We start from the raw sequence: 22,670 nt of genomic DNA, 5'->3' as shown, positions 1-22,670 counted from the left end.
GACAGAGGGGTAATATAGCGTGAGACAGAGGGGTTATGGAGTGAGACAGGGGGATTATGGAGTGAGACAGAGGGGTTATGGAATGAGAGGAGTTATGGAGTGAGACAGAGGGGTTATGGACAGAGAGGGGTTATGGAGTGAGAAGGGTTATGGAGTGAGACAGTGGGGTTATGGAGTGAAACAGAGGGTTTATGGACTGAGGCAGGGGGTTATGGAGTGAGACAGAGGGGTTATGGAGTGAGACAGAGGGGTTATGGAATGAGAGGAGTTATGGAGTGAGACAGAGGGGTTATGGACAGAGAGGGGTTATGGAGTGAGACAGAGGGGTAATATAGCGTGAGACAGAGGGGTTATGGAGTGAAACAGGGGGATTATGGAGTGAGACAGTGGGGTTATGGAGTGAGACAGAGGGGTTATGGAGTGAGAGGAGTTATGGAGTGAGACAGAGGGGTTATGGACAGAGAGGGGTTATGGAGTGAGAAGGGTTATGGACTGAGGCAGGGGGTTATGGAGTGAGACAGGGGGATTATGGAGTGAGACAGTGGGGTTATGGAGTGAGACAGAGGGGTTATGGAGTGAGAGGGGTTATGGAATGAGAGGAGTTATGGAGTGAGACAGAGGGGTTATGGACAGAGAGGGGTTATGGAGTGAGAAGGGTTATGGAGTGAGACAGTGGGGTTATGGAGTGAAACAGAGGGCTTATGGACTGAGGCAGGGGGTTATGGAGTGAGACAGAGGGGTTATGGAGTGAGACAGGGGGATTATGGAGTGAGACAGTGGGGTTATGGAGTGAGACAGAGGGGTTATGGAGTGAGAGGGGTTATGGAATGAGAGGAGTTATGGAGTGAGACAGAGGGGTTATGGAGTGAGAGGGGTTATGGAATGAGAGGAGTTATGGAGTGAGACAGAGGGGTTATGGAGTGAGAGGGGTTATGGAATGAGAGGAGTTATGGAGTGAGACAGAGGGGTTATGGACAGAGAGGGGTTATGGAGTGAGAAGGGTTATGGAGTGAGACAGAGGGGTTATGGACTGAGGCAGGGGGTTATGGAGTGAGACAGAGGGGTTATGGAGTGAGAGGGGTTATGGAGTGAGAAGGGTTGTGGAGTGAGACAGAGGGGTTATGGACAGAGAGGGGTTATGGAATGAGAGGAGTTATGGAGTGAGACAGAGGGGTTATGGACAGAGAGGGGTTATGGAGTGAGAAGGGTTATCGAGTGAGACAGGGGGGTAATATAGCGTGAGACAGAGGGGTTATGGAGTGAGACAGGGGCATTATGGAGTGAGACAGTGGGGTTATGGAGTGAGACAGAGGGGTTATGGAGTGAGAGGGGTTATGGAATGAGAGGAGTTATGGAGTGAGACAGAGGGGTTATGGACAGAGAGGGGTTATGGAGTGAGAAGGGTTATGGAGTGAGACAGTGGGGTTATGGAGTGAGACAGAGGGGTTATGGACTGAGGCAGGGGGGTTATGGAGTGAGAGGGGTTATGGAGTGAGAAGGGTTGTGGAGTGAGACAGAGGGGTTATGGACAGAGAGGGGTTATGGAATGAGAGGAGTTATGGAGTGAGACAGAGGGGTTATGGACAGAGAGGGGTTATGGAGTGAGAAGGGTTGTGGAGTGAGACAGAGGGGTCATGGAGTGAAACAGAGGGGTTATGGAGTGGGAGGGGTTATGGAGTGAGACAGAGGGGTAATATAGTGTGAGACAGTGATTTGTAATGAAATAAGGATGAGAGGGGTTATGGAGTAAGAAAAATAGTTAAGAGGTCAAACAGGCAGACATGAAGTGTGATATAATTTTTTCATGATGTGAGGAGATGTGAGGATTTGGAGCTGGAGAATTCTGGTTTCTAGCGTGGGAAGTAATTCTGCTGTCTATGCCCTGCAGTGTGGGCTATATATAGCGTTACACATGTTTACTGGAGGCTTCCCTCACAGCCTCAGATTCCAGGCAGTGTACACAACTCTTGTGGGCTTGCATCCTACCATTTACAGGTATGTTGAGTCGCATTTCTAAACATGTTGAGTCCTTGCGCTGTCACGAAACATAAGGCGTAGACAGCTGTCAAATGGATAATGTATGTTTTTGGGGATACTTTGACTTTTCTCTGGGATGAATGAATATTGAATATTGGATATCAGATTTGACTTTCACGATGTCAACCTGTGGAGATGGAGCATACTTACAAGGAGGGAAGGAGGATACTTACAAGAGGGGAAGGACGATACTTACATGGATGGTTGGAGGATACTTATGGGGGGATGGAGGATACTTGCATGGGGGATGGAAGATACATACAGGGGGATGGAGGATACTTGCATGGGGGGATGGAGGATACTTGCATGGGGGGATGGAGGATACATACAGGGGGATGGAGGATACTTGCATGGGGGGATGGAGGATACTTGCATGGGGGGATGGAGGATACTTACAGGGGAATGGAGGATACTTGCATGGGGGGAGTGGAGGATACATACAGGGGGATGGAGGATACTTACAAGAGGGGAAGGTTACAGTAACAGTGGTGTAGTGAATGATGTTTACAGTATCAGGGTTGTAGTGAATGATATTTACAGTGTCAGGGCTGTAGTGAATGATGGTTACAGTATCAGGGCTGTAGTGAATGATGTTTAGATTATCAGGGCTGTAGTGAATGATGTTTAGATTATCAGGGCTGTAGTGAATGATGTTTACAGTGTCAGGGCTGTAGTGAATGATGTTTACAGTGTCAGGGCTGTAGTGAATCATGTTTACATTATCAGGGCTGTAGTGAATGATGTTTAGATTATCAGGGCTGTAGTGAATGATGTTTTACTGAGATTATCAGGGCTGTAGTGAATGATGTTTAGATTAACAGGGCTGTAGTACACAATGTTTACTGTATCGGTGGTGTAGTGAATAATGGTTACAATATCAGGGTTGTAGTGAATAATGTTTACAGTGTCAAGGCTGTAGTGAATAATGGTTACAATATCAGGGTTGTAGTGAATAATGTTTACAGTGTCAAGGCTGTAGTGAATAATGGTTACAATATCAGGGTTGTAGTGAATGATGTTTACAGTGCCATGACTGTAGTGAATAATGGTTACAGTATCAGTGGTGTAGTGAATTATTGTTACAATATTACGGCTGTAGTAAGTGTTGACAGTATCATCACTCTCACTCCACAACCCAACAATTCCAATTACCTGCTGAGAGTTGTCTGTCCCAAATATGCTACTGTTCCCTAACACCAGACAGTCATAGCTACTCTGCCATTTCAACTATCCCAAACATCAGACACTACCAAGAGATCACTAGGTTATCTCAATGATTTTTCAGAGTCTGTGAAAGAATCTGCTGAAGAGGAAACGGTTGAAGACAAAACTGCAGAGAAGACAAGACTGAACAATATCAGTGACGACTTACCTCCTGCTGTTACAACGACAACCACAATAAGTAGACTAAGTGCAGAGGTTGTCACATCAGCTCAGCCAGCAGAATCATCAGCATCCACCACCATCACCACCCAGGCAGAAATAACATCCACAAGTATTAATCCCACAGGTGAGAAAATAAGGTGTCCTATGTACTTTAACTGCAAGTGAGAAACATCATCTCATTGTATAGTCTGTTTGCAGTAAAAACATGCTGATGAATTTCACAAAGTGCATGCATAATGACTATGTATATGCAGTATAACTACAGATCTGTTGCCTTGACCAGCGTAGTCATGAAAGGCTTTGAGCGATTACTCCTCCCCTTCCATCCGAAGCCCATCAAAGAGACAGCAAACCCCTTACAATTAGCCTACCGTGCAAATCGGGGTGTAGAGGACGCTATAGTTACGGGGCTAGACAAGGTATACATTCATCTGGAACAATCAAACTCGTATGTTAGAGTGCTATTTGCAGATTTCTCATCTGCCTTCAATCCAGAAACTTATTGATATATATGTCTACTCCAAACTCATCTTGTGGATGTCGGACTTCCTGACAGAACGCCAGCAGTTTGTATGAGTGAATAACATCCACTCACACTCATCCATCCAAACCACTGATACTGCCTCCCCGCAGGGTTGTGTGATGGCCCCAGTGATATTCACCACCTACATGAACGATGGGAACGGCGAACAAATTTGCTGATGACTTCTCTCCTGTTGCACACATCACTGATACTGAGGACCAGTACCAAACAGAAATATCAAACTTCACAGACTGGTGTGAGAGGCACTACCTGCAGTTGAATGTATCCCAAGCCAGAGACGGCAGTAGACTTTCGCATGAAGAAAGAGGCATTACATCCCATGACAAGAAATAGTACAGTAGTTGAGAGCGTCACAGAGTACGAGGGGATGTCAATAAGTTTTGAGCCTTGCATAGAAAAACACAAAATATTGGTATGAACCACATTTATTTTTCAACATAGTCCCCTTGTGAGTCAAGACACTTGTTCCATCTTTTCTGCCAGGCGCTGATGCCATCTCTGTAGAAGGCGCCATTTTGGTCCTCAAACCAAGCCTCAGTAGCAGTAATAAGCTCATCATCATCCTGAAATCTACGACCACGCAAGTGTTTCTTGAGATTTGGGAACAGATGGTAATCACTTGGTGCCAGGTCTGGAGAGTAGGGGGGATGTGGCAAGATTTCGTACCCGCATTCCTGGACAGCAGCGACTGCAACGCAAGAGGTGTGTACTGGAGCATTGTCTTGATGTAGAAGAATACCACGTCTGATCTTGCCCTGGCACTTCTCCTTGATCGACTGTCGCACTTGCCTCAACAAGTTAGCATAACAATCCCCATTCATTGTTCTTCCTTTTGGTAAGTAATCTATGTGGATGACGCCTTTGCTATCCCAGAAGACTGTCGCCATTACCTTCTGCACTGATCTGGAGGCTTTGAACTTTTTGGTCCTGGGAGAAGTGACATGTTTCCATTCCATGGATTCTTGTTTGCTCTCAGGATCATAGTTGTGGATCCAGGTTTCATCACAGGTTACTAGCCTAAAGTGAAAATCTTCTGGATTCTTGTTGTATCTGGCTAGCATGGAGTTGCTTATGGTGACCCTTGTTTGCTTCATTTCATCTGTAAGCATTCTTGGCACCCATCTTGCGCACACCTTAGACATGACGAGATGTTCATGAAGAATTGTCTCGATGGATCCGTGTGAAATGCCTGTGGTCTCCTCTAACTCATGTGATTCAACGATTTTCCAGCACAAGTCTATGCACTCTGTCAATGTTTTCGTGACTAGTGCTTGTTGTTGGGCGACCTGGACGGGGGTCATCTTCAAGACTCTCTCTACCATGCTTAAATTCATTGACCCATCGTTTCATGGTAGCAGATGAAGGGGAAGACTTCCCATAAACTGCTGAAAGCTTTTCTTCAGTGTTCTTCGCCGAGTTTCCTTCAGCAACTAAAAACTTAATTACTGCTCTTTACTCAATTTTAGTCATTTTCACTGCCGTGAGGGGGGTTTCTTTCTGTTAATGTGAGCTGTTCAATAACTTCTGAGAGAAGGATACCAAAACTTAATATCACATCAGCTACAACACAAGGTTCAATGTCGTACCATAGGCTGTGCGACCTGGGTTATGAGTGAGTGAGTGAGTGAGTTTAGTTTTACGCCACACTCAGCAATATTCCAGCTATATGGCGGCGGTCTGTAAAATAATCAAGTCTGGACCAGACAATCCAGTGATCAACAACATGAGCATCGATCCGCACAATTGGGAACCGATGACATGTGTCAACCAAGTCAGCAAGCCTGACCACCCGATCCCGTTAGTCGCCTCTTACGACAAGCATAGTCGCCTTTTATGGCAAGCATGTGTTGCTGAAGGCCTATTCTACCCCGGGACCTTCACGGGTCACCTGGGTTGTGAAAAATGCTCAAGGCTCAAAACTTATTGACATCCCCTCGTAAATGTATCTAGGCACTGTCCTAGATAGTAAACTCAACCGGAACACCAACACCAATGCTTTGTATAATATGCTCTTCAAAAAAAATAGGGGAACTGTACTTTTAATGTATGATTGTTGAAATTGGGAGATGTATGGGATTGAATCTATGCTGATACAATATTAATGGATGTTTTGAGAATGCATAACCACATGGATTTCATTCAAAGCAAAGCTGTTCATTCTGTTATCCCCCATATTAGGTGACTGGAGTATGACATGAAAATTTCAGGTTTACAATTTTCAGTCAGTATTGTGTGATTGACACTGAAAACCCTGACCATCCATAGATGCAAGAAAATTATCAGAAAAAATTGTCTACAGTGATTTATCAACCTGCCTGAAAAACGTCAAGATTCATAATGACACCCCATGCAAGTTTAGGAGGCTCCCACACTTCACACTTACAATGCTTCCCAAGCATTTTTTAACAGTACAACTGCTAGCAGAGACTCAGGTATTTCCAAGTGGAGACAGGAATAATGCTTTCACACTGCAGGTGTTTCGTACAAAGTGTCCTGACATTCTCCATACAGGTCTGGTACAGTTCTCTATCTGGAAAACAGGAACAAATTGAACAAGATCCTGAACATCAGCTGTAAGATTGCTGGGAAACCTTTACCCAGGCTAGACAACATCCACCACAACAGAATTCTGTGCCGATACCTCGAGTGCAGTGTCCTCAGCTGCCCTTCTGCACATGATGTAGAAGTCGTACTTCCTGGCAGGATTTGAAGTGTTTATCTGAGAGCACATTCTCTGAACATTGCTTACAGTCAGTTTACGAAACACATTTTTGTCTTCGTCTTTGACTTCATTCTCTTCTTCATCATCATGACACTTGCTCTCTGTCTGTTTTTCTTGAGTCATCAAATCTGTTTCAAATTCACTCAAATTAGGGTTTTCAGTAGGCAAATCGTCATCACACCTGACATATTTATTGCTTGTACCGCTTGCAGCTTCCTTGTTTATCGTGGCCACTAATGAAGCTAGGGGAATGTTGTCGTTTTCTTAGTCATCACTGCAAACAGTGCACACACACACCAAATCCACATGAAGCAAAACACTTGCGAATAGTCAAGGATGTTGTCTCATTCCATGCTCTTCTGGTCCAGTCCATAGCATCTGACACTGTGATTGCTTTGCAAAGGTCATCAGTGCTGGTACATGTGTCTAGAGACAAGTGATCTCAAAAGGTGTCGACAATAACAAACGCCTTAAATGCACGGATTATGCCTTGATCTAGAGGTTGAAGAACTGATGTCGTGTTTGCAGGAAAGGAGCAAAGTTTCACGTTACTCAGGCTAAGGCCATGGTTGTGGGAAGGGGCGTTATCCATGAATAGTAAAAGGTTTCTTTGTCTTCGCATTTGCTGATTAAGCTGCTGCAACCAATCACAATAGAGGGTAGACGTCATCCAAGCTTTGTGATTGGCTCGCCATATAACAGGCAATCCGTCAAACTGACGTTCTTGAAGCATCTAGGTGTCCGGGTCTCTCGGATTACCACTGGTTTGAGTTTTTCACCAGTGGAACTACAGCACAGCAACACAGTTAACTTAAATGTTGCTACATCATCAGCATTCACACTGGCACCCTCACCACTGACTTTAAATTGTTTTATGCTGAATGGTTCAGCTGTCAGCTTCCAAAGTTTGCATCGTCAATTCCGGACCATATGGCTTGACATCTAGATGCTCTGGCAATTTCATTGGATGGGCTCAAAGCTTACACCTTTCCCTCTCCAGCGCTGCTACCCAAAGTGGTTCAAGAACTTCGAGAGACCAGGCAGATTCAACTGCTTTTGGTCACACCCTATTGCCCAGCCAGAAGTTGATTCATGGACCTCGCACAGCTTGCGGACCAAAACCCAGCTGCTCTTCCTGTAGGGAACGACCTACTTCTACAACCTCACTCGAAACATCAACACCAGCTCTGCAAACTATGTCTCCGTACGTATCTGGGACATCTGTAGAAGTCTTTGATTGCTAAGGCATACTCTCAGAGAGTGGTTATGGCAATTTCATCAGTCTTCCACTCATTCACTATGTGACGATTAGTGGAAATGTTTGGAGAGTTATTGCTAGGCTAGGGGTATTTCATCTCCTGTGTCTACTTCACGAACCACTTGATCAGAAGGATTTTGAGCAGATTTCCTTTAAGATATCCCTTAATAGAGTCCAGTTTGAGCAGAAGAAGCATGGCAAGGTTTCATCGGTCTCTGTAGGGATTTCAATGGGCTGCATTTCACAAAAGCCTCCTAAATTTAGGAGGTCACAGCCCATATGACCCTCTTCCAACCTCCTTTACAACCATTTCACAAAGACTTTGTATCAATGTTGTACCACAAGTGTCCTAAATCCATGTTGTACATTGTTAAGAGGTACTTTGTTGCATAGCAACACATACAGCAAGACCAAACAGGCACCTGCCTATCTTGTTATTCACAAAGTATTTCAAAATGTTTTTAATTGAAATCATTTCTATTTGATAATCAGTTTACGTGTGAGGTTTCAATTAATGCTGTGTACAGAGTTTTGGCAGTTTTATTTTTTTTGTTTTTCCATGGAACATTTTGGTGTTCGTCTAATGGTGGGGTGGACTTTGTTTCCAGAGCAGAACTCAAAAAACATTCTATATTTTTCTGCAGAACTTGGTAGATATATCAATCAGAACCTAATGCGGTGCCTTTTGCTATTTCCAGGTTTTAGTGATTTATCATTTTCTCAGTTTCCATGGAAACGTTTCGGACTTTGTCTCAAAAGTGAGAGGTGTGTTTCGTTTCCAGAGCACATTTTAAACACTCGGTAATATCTGTCAGCAAGCGTTGGTAGATATTTGTGGTGGTAAAAGTGGTGCTCTGTACAGGTTTTTGTGATTTATTATTGTCTCAGGTTCCATGGACACATTTCGGACTAAGTCTCAAAATGGAGGGATGGGCTTTGTTTCCGGAGCAGAACTAAAAAAACGTTCAGTATTTTTCTGCAAAACTTGGTAGATATATCAATCAGATCCTGAAGTGGTACCTTTTGCTATTTACATGTTCTTGTGATTTAATATTTTTTGGTTCCATGGACACATTTCTGACTTAGTCTCAAAAGGGAGGGATGGGCTTTGTTTCTGGAGCACAACTCAAAAACCATTAGATATCTTTCAACAGTTCTTGGTAAATATATGAGACAGATGGTGTCTTTTGCTGTTTACAGTTATATGGCATGTATACTTTTCATGATTTCCATGGAAACGATTCTACCTAAGTCTAGAAAAGTAAGCTTCAGATGATTTGTCCTGTTACATATGTGGGGGCTGGAGGATATGTCATCTTCTGATGACTCTTCTTGTGATTTATTATTTTCTCGGTTTCCATGCAGACGTTTTTGATTTAGTCTCAAATTGGAGGGATGGGCTTCATTTCCGGAGCAGAACTCAAAAACCATTCAATATTTTTCTTCAAAACTTGGTAGATATATTAATCAGAACCTAAAGTGCTGCCTTTTGCTATTTAAAGGTTTCTAGTGATTTATTTTTTTCTCAGTTTCCTTGAAACGTTTCAGACTTTGTCTCAAAAGTGTGAGGTGTGTTTCGTTTCCGGAGCAGAACTCAAAAACTTCTTAATATCTGTCCGTAAAACTTGGTAGATATGTGTGACAGACCCCAAAGTGGTGCCTTTTGCTATGTATAGGGTTTTGTGATTTGGGGGCATGGAGTGCCTGGGGGATATGTCATCTTCTGTTCAATGGCTGCCAGGGTGGTGGGTAGCCTAGTGGTTATAGTGTCCACTTGGCACTCACTTGGTGTCCTTAGGTGTAATATTGTTGGAATATTGCTAATAGAGACATAAAACCGTACTCACTTGCTCACTTTATTGTATGGCTTCTGTTCTAAAGTAACTGATTATGTGTATACAGCACGTAGTAATTCATCCAGCCCTCATGGTACCACAGCACGTAGTAAGTCATCCAGCGCTCCTGGTACCACAGCATGTAGTAAGTCAACCAGCCCTCATGGTAGCACAGCACGTAGTAAGTCATCCAGCCCTCATGGTACCACAGCACGTAGTAAGTCACCCAGCCCTCATGGTAGCACAGCACGTAGTAAGTCATCCAGTCCTCATGGTAGCTTCTGTGCCTTGGTCATCTCACCACTTATGCTTCAGCTGAAAAGTTACTGAAAAGATATGTATGTATATACTTCCTACTGCTCACGGGCAACCGGTACAGGTCTTTTGATAATCTGAAAATTAGGTTTGCAGCCAAAATACAAGGTATGGCAGTAATACGTTACTAGTGGACACAGTGGTTGTCTTCCTACAAGTGATGGTGTCTTTTTGTTGCAGTATCATCCTCTGCTAGTGTGCGGCCAGTCGTGGTGACTCCTCCGGTGGTCCCACCTATGGAGTTGATGCAGCCACCGCCTCCTAGCTATCCCCCTACTGCAGAAGCACAAAATTCTTTGGTCCACTTCAATGACCGAGTGACACAAATAATTCCTTCTCCTTTAGGTAAGGACTGCACACAGGGTCACACATAATTCCATCTATCGTTAAATGCTGCACACAGGGTCACACAGAAAATTCCGTCTATAAGTTAACACTGCACACAGGGTCACATAGATAATTCCGTCTATAGGTTAACACTGCACACAGGATCACACAGATAAATCCTGTCTACAGGTAAAAGCTGCACGCAGGGTCACAAATAATTCCATCCATAGGTGTTCAGTTTTTCTAGTTTGTCTGTATCCAGTATTCATTTCTTGTTTCAGATTATGACGAGGAAGACATAGAAGACTGCTCTGAGGAGTCAAACAGTGGCCCACCAGCATATGAAACCATCCCAGCCTCAGAACCTGATCTCTCTCTAAGACCCAGCAAAAGTGCTCTCAAACTAAAAAATGGCCAGGCGCCACCAATCCCAGCACCCAAACCGATCTCACATCAAAAAACGTCAAGTTTAGCCAGGCCAATGAACACTTCTGCTGCAGGCATTTCAGGAGAGCCTAAAATATCTCCACTACCTACACCATTGGGAAAACCAGGGCCTCCAAAAGCCCATGTCACCATAGCAGCCGAGTGAGTGGAGGAGAGCATTACATTATTCACATTCTAAAATTGTTTAAGATTTCTTTTTGAGATCAGTTTCATGGTGTGTTTGTCCCCCACCACAGCACAAAAGGGTGATGTTAATGTGATGAAGCGTTGTACCCAATGTCCAATCTACAAAGTAGTTGTTACAGAGTTATCTCCCTTTCATTTTGTTATCCCCAGCATGTATTGCGAGGGGATATAGTCGACGCCTCGTCTGTCCGTCCGTTCGTCCACCGTCCATCCGTAATCATTTTGTTTCTGGAGCGTAACTCAGAAACTGTTCAATATTTTTAGATCAAACTTGATAGATATAGTAATCTCAGCCTATGGTTTTGGCAGAGTTTTTCGTTTTTCCATGGAACATTTTGGTGTTAGTCTTATGGTGTGGTAGGCTTCATTTCCGGACCAGAACTCAAAAACTGTTCAATATGTTTATGCAAAACTTGATAGATATATCATTCAGAAGCTGAAGTGGTGCCTTTTGCAATGTACAGGTTTTTGTGATATATTATGTTCTCGGTTTCCATGGAAACGTTTCAGACTTAGTCTCAAAATGTAGGAATGGGCTTTGTTCCTGGAGCACAACTCCAAAACCGTTTTATATTTTTCTGCAAAACTTGGTAGATGTATCATTCAGAACCTATAGTGGTGCCTTTTGCTATGCACAGGATCTTGTGATTTATTATTTTCTCGGTTTCCATGGAAGCATTTCGGACTTACTCTCAAAATGGACTGATGGGCTTCTTTCCCAAAGCACAACTCGAAAACCATTTCATATCTTTCAACAGATCTTGGCAGATACATGAGACAGATTTTGAAATTGTGACTGATTACAGATATATGGCATTTATATTTTTCAAGATTTCCATGGAAACAATTCAAACTTAGTCTAAAAAAGCAATGAATAACTGTCACTTGATTTGTCCTTTCAAACATGTTGGGGTCAGGGGGATATGTCATCTTCTGATGACTCTTGTAATTTTCTCGGCTTCCACGGGAACGTTTTGGGCTTAGTCTGAAAAGTGAGAGGTGTGTTTCCTTTCTGGAGCAGAACTCAAAAACTTCTTAATATGTCAGTAAAACTTGGTAGATATGTGTTGCAGACCCCAAAGTGGTGCCTTTTGGTATTTTCAGGTTTTTGTGATTTATTATTTTCTCGGTTCCATGAACATGTTGCAGACTCGAAAACCATTTCATATCTTTCAAGACATCTTAGCAGATATATGAGACAGATGATTTCCATGGAAACAATTCAGACTTGGTCTAAAAACACAATAAGTAACAGTCAGATGATTTGTCCTTTCAAATATGGGGGCCGTTGGGGGATATGTCATCTTCTGATGACTCTTGTGTTATCTCTGTTCAACAAATTCAGGTTCATTTCAACCTTAGTTGGTTGTACCCATTGCAGACATCTTGGATCAGGTTACGTGACCACCTCTTGTGACGCAGTAATGGCAACAATCCTGGTGAAGGTGTCAATGTTTTGAAACTGTTTGGATGGTACACCAGGGTTCCTCTGAAAGAACTGCTGACAGATTTAGCACTGTTTAACTATTACGGGTGTAGATTGAGAATAAAGTGTGAGAACATGTCATCAGTTTGATATTGATTTAAACCGTGGCAGATGGAAGCTAATGTTCTGATGGGTAGATATGAGCAGTTAAAGATAAATAGTTCATGCCAAAAATTGTCACTGACAGAGGACCCACAACTCCACAAAGTTAGTTCACAGTATCAGTTAATTCGCTATAAACTTGTCCATTGTATCCTTTAGGTAAAAGAGTATATTGTATATCTATCAGTTAGTTACAAGTAGGTATTTGTTATAAATGTGCCATTGTTCATTCTTAATATGGTTTGCTACATTTTGACATCCAATACTATCTGACATCCATTTGTGGCTTGTTGCAGTGAAAGTGATAAGGAAAACATCCCTATGGTGACACAGTCACATCAGGCAACATCGGCAGCGGCAGTTGCTTTGGCAGCAGCAGCAGCAGTGCATCAACAGGGGGACTATGACAACATCCCCGGTGACTCTGATTCTTCTGATGAGGAAATCCACTATAAAGATGATGAGTGTAACAGTAAGTGCCTGTGAAAACATGCATACAACACAAGCAGAACACCTGCTTGCTTAAACAGGTCTACAACATTTGTGAAATACCTGCCTGTGAAAACAGATACACAACAAATGCGGAATAAATAGGTCTACAACATACAGGGAATACCTGCCAGTGAAAACAGGCATATTCCTCATACGCCATGCCGCTGTTGTACTCTTCATACATAGTGCCACTCTTGTGTTCCTCATACACCATGGCACTGTTGTATTCCCCATACATCATGCCTTTGTTGTATTCCTCATACATTGTGCCACTGTAGCATTCCTCATACATCATGCCACTGTTGTATTCCTCATACATTGTGTCACTGTTGAATTCCTCATACGTCGTGCCACTGTTGAATTCCTCATACATTATGCCACTGTTCTATTCCTCATACATCATACCACTGTTGTATTCCTCATACATCATGCCACTGTTGTATTCCTTATACATCATGCCACTGTTGTATTCCTCATACACTATGCCACTGTTGTATTCCTCATACATCGTGCTGCTGTTGAATTCCTCATACGTCGTGCCACTGTTGCATTCCTCATACATTATGCCACTGTTGTATTCCTCATACATTATGCCACTGTTGTATTCTTCATACACGATGCCACTGTAGTATTCCGCATACATCATTCCACTGTTGAATTCCTCATACATCGTGTCACTGTTGTATTCTTCAAACACCATGCCACTGTTGAATTCCTCATACATTGTGCCACTGTTGAATTCCTCATACATCGTGCTGCTGTTGAATTCCTCATACATCATGCCACTGTTGTATTCCTCATACATCATGCCACTGTTGAATTCTTCATACATCATGCCACTGTTGTATTCTTCATACACGATGCCACTGCTGTATACCTCATACATCATGCCACTGTTGTATTCCTCATACATCGTGCCACTGTTGAATTCCTCATACATTATGCCACTGTTGAATTCCCCAGTAACCCTTGCCACTCTTGAATTCCTCATACATCATGCCACTGTTGTATTCCTCATACATTATGCCACTGTTGAATTCCTCAGTAACCCTTGCCACTCTTGAATTCCTCATACATCATGCCACTGTTGTATTCCTCATACATTATGCCACTGTTGAATTCCTCATACATCGTGCCGCTGTTGAATTCCTCATACATCATGCCACTGTTGAATTCCTCATACATCGTGCCACTGTTGAATTCCTCATACATCGTGCCACTGCTGTATTCCGCATACATCCTGCCTGTGTTGTATTCCTCATACATTGTGCCACTGTTGAATTCCTCATACATTATGCCACTGGTGAATTCCTCATACATCGTGCCGCTGTGGAATTCCTCATACATCATGCCACTGTTGAATTCCTCATACATCGTGCCACTGTTGAATTCCTCATACATCATGCCACTGTTGTATTCCTCATACATTATGCCACTGTTGAATTCCTCATACATCATGACGCTGATGAATTCCTCATACATCGTGCCACTGTTGAATTCCTCATACATTTGTGTCACTATTGAATTCCTCATACACCATGCCACTGTTGTATTCCTCATACATTATGCCACTGTTGTATTCCTCATACATTATGCCCCTGTTGTATTCCTCATACATTATGCCACTGTTGAATTCCCCATACATCGTGCTCCTGTTGAACTCCTCATACATCGTGCCACTGTTGTATTCCTCATACATCGTGCCACTGTTGTATTCCTCATACATCATGCCACTGTTGTATTCCTCATACATTGTGCCACTGCTGTATTCCTCATACATTATGCCCCTGTTGTATTCCTCATACATTATGCCACTGTTGAATTCCCCATACATCGTGCTGCTGTTGAACTCCTCATACATCGTGCCACTGTTGTATTCCTCATACATCGTGCCACTGTTGTATTCCTCATACATCATGCCACTGTTGTATTCCTCATACATTGTGCCACTGCTGTATTCCTCATACATCGTGCCACTGTTGAATTCATCATACATCGTGTCACTGTTGTATTCCTCATACATTGTGCCACTGCTGTATTCCTCATACATCGTGCCACTGTTGAATTCATCATACATCGTGTCACTGTTGGATTCCTCATACGTCATGCCACTGTTGAATTCCTCATACATCGTGTCACTGTTGTATTCCTCATACATCGTGCCCCTGTTGCATTCCTCATACATCGTGTCACTGTTGTATTCCTCATACATCGTGCCACTGTTGAGTCCCTTGTACATCGTGCCACTGTTGTATTCCTCATACATCGTGTCACTGTTGTATTCCTCATACATCGTGCCACTGTTGTATTCCCCATACGACTCATTGTCGTATTCCTCATACATTGTGTCACTGTTGAATTCCTCATACATCGTGCCACTGTTGAATTCCTCATACTTCGTGCCACTGTTGAATTCCTCATACATCGTGTCACTGTTGTATTCCTCATACATCGTGCCACTGTTGAATTCCTCATACATCATGCCACTGTTGTATTCCTCATACATCATGTCACTGTTGTATTCCTCATACATCGTGTCACTGTTGAATTCCTCATACATTGTGTCACTGTTGTATTCCTCATACATCGTGCCACTGTTGTATTCCCCATATGTGTCACTGTTGTATTCCTCATACATTGTGTCACTGTTGAATTCCTCATACATCGAGTTACTGTTGTGTTCCTCATACATCATGCCACTGTTGAATTCCCCAGTAACCCTTGCCACTCTTGAATTCCTCATACATTATGCCACTGTTGTATTCCTCATACATTATGCCACTGTTGAATTCCTCATACATCATGCCACTGTTGAATTCCTCATACATTGTGTCACTGTTGTATTCCTCATACATTGTGTCACTGTTGAATTCCTCATACATCGTGTCACTGTTGAATTCCTCATATATTGTGTCACTGTTGAATTCCTCATACATCGTGTCACTTCATACTTCTTTGTGCCAAGATTCTGAGAAGAACCACTTTTCCATTATTAGTTTCACAGTCCCAGAAACAAGTTATTTTCCCTTCCACCCACCAATTTTCTATTGGTTACATGATATGTATTCAGAGACTCGGACTACTTCTCTGATGGTTAGTAATGCTGTACCACCTATTTCTGCAGACATCTCTTAGGTGCTAATGTTGTAATGTATGTTTCAGCTGGGTTAGCGGCCAAGGTGGCAAGACAAGACAGTCTAGCTCGCTTCCTCAACAACAGACCATCTCGGAGAGAGCTTATTGAAAAAAATATTATACCGAACAAGAGTGAGAATGAAAAACAGACAGACAGGGAAGCCATCGGTTCCAAATTGACAAGGTAAAACATAAAGGATGAGTGTGAATGGGCTGCAACAAGCTCTCAAATGTATTGTCACCAGTCATAGCTGAGAGCTACCAGCTCTACCTTCACTGGAAGATGCCGTACCTCAAACATGTGAAATAGGGGGTTTCAGTGACTTGTACAATGTAAATTCAGTACAAAGTTTGGATGCTGTATGCTGAGAGCTGAGATCTCATGACTAAGAGAACTGGCCACACCACTGACTAACTCTTGCTTTCATCTTTGAATGTTTTGTTTTACAGGCGGTTGAGTTTACGACCCACACCTGAGGAGTTAGAACAGAGAAATATTCTGTATAGTAAGTGTTTTCCTGTTCACTTGTTTTGCATGAGCATTATTTGATGTGGCCAGATTACCATAATAAAATTTATGATTTTCTCAGTCGGTGTGTTTCGGACTTGGTATCAAAATGGAGGGATGGGCTTCGTTTCAGGAGCACAACCAGAAAACTATTTAATATCTTACAGCAAAACTTGGCAGGCCACAAAGTGGTGCTTTTTTCTATTTACAATGTTTTGGCTTTCTTATTTTCCCTGGTTTCCATGTAAATAGGTTTCGTTTCCAGAGCACAACTCGAAAACCATTTCATATCTTTCAACAGGTCTTGAAGATATATGAGACAGATCTTGGAGTGGTGCCTTTTGCTGTTTTTAGATATATGGCATTTATGTTTTCATGACTTCCATGGAAACGATTCAAACTTAATCTAAGAAAACATCAAGTAACTGTCACATGATTTGTCCTTTCAAATATGTGGGGGCCAGGGAGATATGTCATTTTCTGATGACTCTGGTTGTGATTTATGATTTTGTTGGTTTTCATGGAAATGTTTCAGACTTCAGGGATTGGCTTCGTTTCCGGTGCAGAACTCAAAAACCGTTCAATATTTTTCTACAAAACTTGTTAGATACATTAGTCAGAACCTAAAGTGGTGCCTTTTGCTATTTACAGGTTTTTGTGATTTATCATTTTCTCGGTTTCCATGGAAACGTTTCGGACTTTGTCTCAAAATGTAGGGATGGGCTTTATTTCCGGAACAGAACTCAAAACCTATTCGGTGTTTTTCTGCAAAACTTGGTAGATATTAGATATGTGTGGCAGAAACCAAAGTGGTGCCTTTTGCTATTTACAGGTTTTTGTGATTTATGATTTTCTAGGTTTCCATGAAAATGTTTTTGACTTAGTCTCAAAATGTAGGGATGGGCTTCGTTTCTGGAACAGAACTCAAAAGCTGTTCAATATTTTTCTGCTAAACTTGGTAGATATGTCCAGCAGATCTTGGAGTGGTGCTTTTTGCTGTTTACGGATATATGGCATCTATATTTTTCATGATTTCCATGGAAAATGATTCAAACTTAGTCTAAAAAAATATCAAGTAAGCTTCAGATGATTTGTCCTTTCAAACATGCGGGGGCTGGGGGATATGTCATCTTCTGATGATGACTCTTGGTTTTTTGTGTGTTTTTTTTTTTGGGGGGGGGGGGGGGAATGAAACTGTAATCTTGAATTAAGTTCTAAATGCAATGTGTGTGACTGTTAGTGAAACGAGGAAGTGTCCCAAAGATGTTTGTGTTACATTTAGAGAAATGATACAAGTATGTGTGTGACTGTTAGTGAAACGAGGAAGTGTCACACTGATGTTTGTGTTACAAATTAGAGAAATGATACAAGTATGTGTGTGACTGTTAGTGATACGAGGAAGTGTCCCAAAGATGTTTGTGTAGTCTGTCGTACAGACCCTAAAGTATAAAAATCCAAGAAAGCCCACACAAGTCTAGAAAATGTGGCAAGTCTAGATTTCCATAGCTTCAGGGTCTGTACCAATCTGCTGAATTCATAGCCAGTATATGGCTAGTAATTATCAGTTGATCTCTAGTTGTCACCGGTGTTTAGTATAAATTCATGGGGCGGCTCCCCCACAGCTCCCCCCCCATTGCCCCACACTTGGCCAAGACCACCTGCCCTGTCCTCTCACCACGAGGCAACATGTGTGGGTTTTTTTTACAAGATTCCTGATCTTCCTTCCTTGAATACTGTCTTCCTGAGCGAGTCCCTTGACTCACAATATCTTCAATAGACTAACAACTACTCTCTGAAATGAACATATTTTACTGGGAAAAGTCATAGTAAAAAAAAAAATGAGAATAACATAATAAAATGGAGACTGAGACTTTCTTCACTTTTAGAAGCTAAGGAAATCTAGACTTGCCACATTTTCTAGACTTACATTGACTTTCTTGGATATATTTGCTTCAGGGTCTGTACAGTATCTCAGTTGTTTTGTGACTTCAATTCCACAGGACAGGTACAAATCGATGACAGTCTTTTCAAAGGGTTTTACAAAACAGCACAAAGTTTTGTCCATATGAGCGACCTCATGTGAACATTTTCTACACACTGTGTGTGTTAAACATTTCCTGTTAACTGTTACTTGTAAAACATTTCAATCAAAGACATGGCTCTGTCTTACTACTTCCAATAAACAGTTTTGTCCTGTTCCATGTGATTTCAATCAAACTGCCGTATATAATGCGGACAGAATATTTTGATTTGACAGAAAAATTATGTTTGATATCTTTGTTGGAGTTTTGGATACATCCAGTTTTCCAGCCATAGCATTCGTCTCAAGAGATGCTAGTTTAACCCTGAGTTCTGTGGTTGTGACACTTGATACTTCCCCTGATCTTCCCACACCACACTGAGAGGGAGTAGGGGTTGGGAGCAATAAAAAGACCTGTCACATACACCTTCAGTGGCGTGTCAGTAATGGGTGATGCTCTGCAGATTTGTTTAGTCTCTGAAAATGAAGAAAGTCTCAGGGCTCCGTTTCATTATATTACTTTTTTTTTCACTATGGACATTTTTTCAGTAAATTATGTTCATTTCAGAGACTAGCTGTTAGTCTAATGTTTATGTTACATTTAGAGAAATGATACAAGTATGTGTGTGACTGTTAGTGAAACGAGGAAGTGTCACACTGATGTTTGTGTTACATTTAGAGAAATGATACAAGTATGTGTGTGACTGTTAGTGAAACGAGGAAGTGTCCCAAAGATGTTTGTGTTACATTTAGAGAAATGATACAAGTATGTGTGTGACTGTTAGTGAAATGAGGAAGTGTCACACTGACGTTTTATGCCTCAGATCAGACAAATGAAGAGCGGGAGTTGGACAAGGAAGAAAAGAAGAGGTACCTCATCAGAAAGGTTGGTGTGACCTGGTTTTGGGTCTCTTCGCTCAGCCCCACTCTATATGATCCATACACACAATGACATGCTGCTTAATGAGAACCCCTTCATTTTCATATACTTGTTTAATCACACTCTGATTACAAGACAGACACACTTCTGGTGTTGGGCAGCCTACAGTTATACACTTCCGGTCTCATTGCCATGGCTTTTTTTGTTTTTACTGTAGGTGTATATGACGATACACCTACTGTTTTGATATGAAACAGTAAGTGTATAGTCAAAGCAAGGAGACTATTTGTAGTGGGAAAAGAAACGTCCCCAAAATGCCCCTGAATGTATGCCGCGGGTCGTTACGTAACCAGTGTATCCAATATGGTGGCAGCGTAGTATTTAAGATTGAACCCGGTTTATTTTCAGCAGCTGATTAAATTCACTGAGTGTTTTGAGCACTGAAATCCTACATGTAGATGATAACTTAACTATCTATCACTTCAGTTTAAGTCAAATAGTTGGTATTAGTGTCAGTATTAGGACCGTAGATTTGTAGTAAAGTTTCAAGTCGGTATGTTATAGCTCACTGGCTTCCATTCTCAATTCACTGCGAAAAACGACTAAATTATGATGATAAAAACTTCTTTCACTTATTCGCTTAATTTTTAGAAGGGAAACATGCCTTTAGTTGAAAGGTATTTGCAAGTAATAGTGATAGTTTTATGACTTAATAAAGTGGTTACTGTGTATTTGAGGTGTGTGAAAAGTATGACATATCACTGATCTGTTCTGATCTGCCATTGATGCTTGTGATGTTTAAGGGTCATAGTTCTGTAACTTCTTTCTTTCTTGTTCATCTTATTATTTGACAAAACTGGAAAGGTGTTTACAACGCCTTGTGACAGTTTTACACTTTCTGTTTTCGAGGGGTGTGTGACAGTGTCAGTTAACATTTTGTTAATGTCCATTCCATTCCCCATATGCAATAAAATATCTGAATTAATTATTAATGTAGACAAAAATGTAGACAAGTAATTTTTTTTAAAAGGACAGCTGATGTTAACATGCGTTCTCGCAATACTTTTGTGTTCTTTAACATGTTTTGGGAGGGAAGGCCACAGTGTATCATTTATTCTTTCATTCACTCACACATGTACTTCCTTTTATTCTTTTTCTCTATTTCCTTCATTCATTCACATACAATTCTTGCTCTTAATTCTTACAATAATTCATTCATTCATTCATTCATTGTACAATTCCATCTGATACAATATACTGGCTAAAGATCTGTTAAACACAGCTGAACTTGTTCTAGGAACGAGCCAAGACACTGTGTGCGTTGGAGCATGACGAGGCACATGTTAATTAATACAAATGGTAAAGAAAGCAAGCAAGTGACCTATCCCTGTAGTAAATATCCCTGGTCAAAGCAAACATACATCACATAGCATAGAAAACAGCCTGTATATTCCATGGATATAGACTCCACAAGCAGTATTCCCATAGAAGCATGAAGTTAGCTCTGTCTACACAGAAGGTAATGCCAAGTGTATCTAGACCTCCCATAGCAGGAACTTCACACATTCCAGTCTCACATCATCATTTCATGCTTTGGAAACTTAACAGCCATTCATACCGAATAACTTTAACCAGTACAATCTTCAGATTCATAACATCATTACCTTTTTTCTTTTGCAGCTGAGCTTCCGACCAAGCATTGAGGAGCTGAAGGAAAGAAAAATTATAAAGTTCAATGACTATGTTGAAGTGACTGATGCAGAGATGTATGATCGTCGTGCAGACAAACCTTGGACCAGACTAACGCCTAAAGATAAGGTTGGTGTGACCTTGTGTTATCTGATGATGTTTCATACTCAATACTCCCTTACCATCATCAGTATTATGTCTGTAGAGGTATCATCTCGGTGTCTGGCCCCTCTGTAGTGATGTAAGAAGCTTATCAGTTTCTGGCCTCTCCTTATTGATGTAAGAAGCTCATCAGTATCTGGCCTCTCTCTAATGATGTAGGTCATCAGTATCTGGCCTCTCTCTAGTGATGTAGGTCATCAGTATCTGGCCTCTCTCTAGTGATGTAGCTCATCAGTATCTGGCCTCTCTCTAGTGATGTCGCTCATCAGTATCTGGCCTCTCTCTAGTGATGTAGCTCATCAGTATCTGGCCGCTCTCTAGTGATGTAGGTCATCAGTATCTGGCCGCTCTCTAGTGATGTAGCTCATCAGTATCTGGCCTCTCTCTAGTGATGTAGCTCATCAGTATCTGGCCTCTCTCTAGTGAGGTAGGTCATCAGTATCTGGCCGCTCTCTAGTGATGTAGGTCATCAGTATCTGGCCTCTCTCTAGTGATGTAGGTCATCAGTATCTGGCCTCTCTCTAGTGATGTAGGTCATCAGTATCTGGCCTCTCTCTAGTGATGTAGCTCATCAGTATCTGGCCTCTCTCTAGTGATGTAGCTCACCAGTATCTGGCCGCTCTCTAGTGATGTAGCTCATCAGTATCTGGCCTCTCTCTAGTGATGTAGGTCATCAGTATCTGGCCTCTCTCTAGTGATGTAGGTCATCAGTATCTGGCCTCTCTCTAATGATGTAGCTCATCAGTATCTGGCCTCTCTCTAGTGATGTAGCTCATCAGTATCTGGCCTCTCTCTAGTGATGTAGGTCATCAGTATCTGGCCTCTCTCTAGTGATGTAGGTCATCAGTATCTGGCCTCTCTCTAATGATGTAGCTCATCAGTATCTGGCCTCTCTCTAGTGATGTAGCTCATCAGTATCTGGCCTCTCTCTAGTGATGTAGCTCATCAGTATCTGGCCTCTCTCTAGTGATGTAGGTCATCAGTATCTGGCCTCTCTCTAATGATGTAGCTCATCAGTATCTGGCCTCTCTCTAGTGATGTAGGTCATCAGTATCTGGCCTCTCTCTAATGATGTAGGTCATCAGTATCTGGCCTCTCTCTAGTGATGTAGCTCATCAGTATCTGGCCTCTCTCTAATG

The 22,670-nt window shown here is 42.0% G+C and overlaps 1 protein-coding gene across 3 annotated transcripts in view; it reads left to right on the top strand.

Annotated features, from left to right (window-relative positions):
- The window catches only part of LOC137290448 (phosphatase and actin regulator 1-like), a 99,743-nt gene that overhangs the window by 60,873 nt on the left and 16,200 nt on the right, over positions 1 to 22,670 (top strand). For all 3 annotated transcript variants that reach the window (XM_067821388.1, XM_067821387.1, XM_067821389.1), the window contains 8 exons: positions 3,323 to 3,547; positions 10,278 to 10,442; positions 10,706 to 11,012; positions 12,942 to 13,117; positions 16,300 to 16,456; positions 16,723 to 16,778; positions 19,625 to 19,686; positions 21,361 to 21,498. In XM_067821388.1, coding sequence (XP_067677489.1) covers positions 3,323 to 3,547; positions 10,278 to 10,442; positions 10,706 to 11,012; positions 12,942 to 13,117; positions 16,300 to 16,456; positions 16,723 to 16,778; positions 19,625 to 19,686; positions 21,361 to 21,498 — 1,286 coding nt within the window. The remainder of the gene's footprint in view (positions 1 to 3,322; positions 3,548 to 10,277; positions 10,443 to 10,705; positions 11,013 to 12,941; positions 13,118 to 16,299; positions 16,457 to 16,722; positions 16,779 to 19,624; positions 19,687 to 21,360; positions 21,499 to 22,670) is intronic.

Source organism: Haliotis asinina, chromosome 7 (assembly GCF_037392515.1).
Source record: "Haliotis asinina isolate JCU_RB_2024 chromosome 7, JCU_Hal_asi_v2, whole genome shotgun sequence".
Classification (NCBI taxonomy): Eukaryota; Metazoa; Mollusca; class Gastropoda; order Lepetellida; family Haliotidae; genus Haliotis; species Haliotis asinina.
The sequence above is the reverse complement of the archived record's forward strand: the minus strand, read 5'-3'. Positions and strand labels throughout refer to the sequence as shown.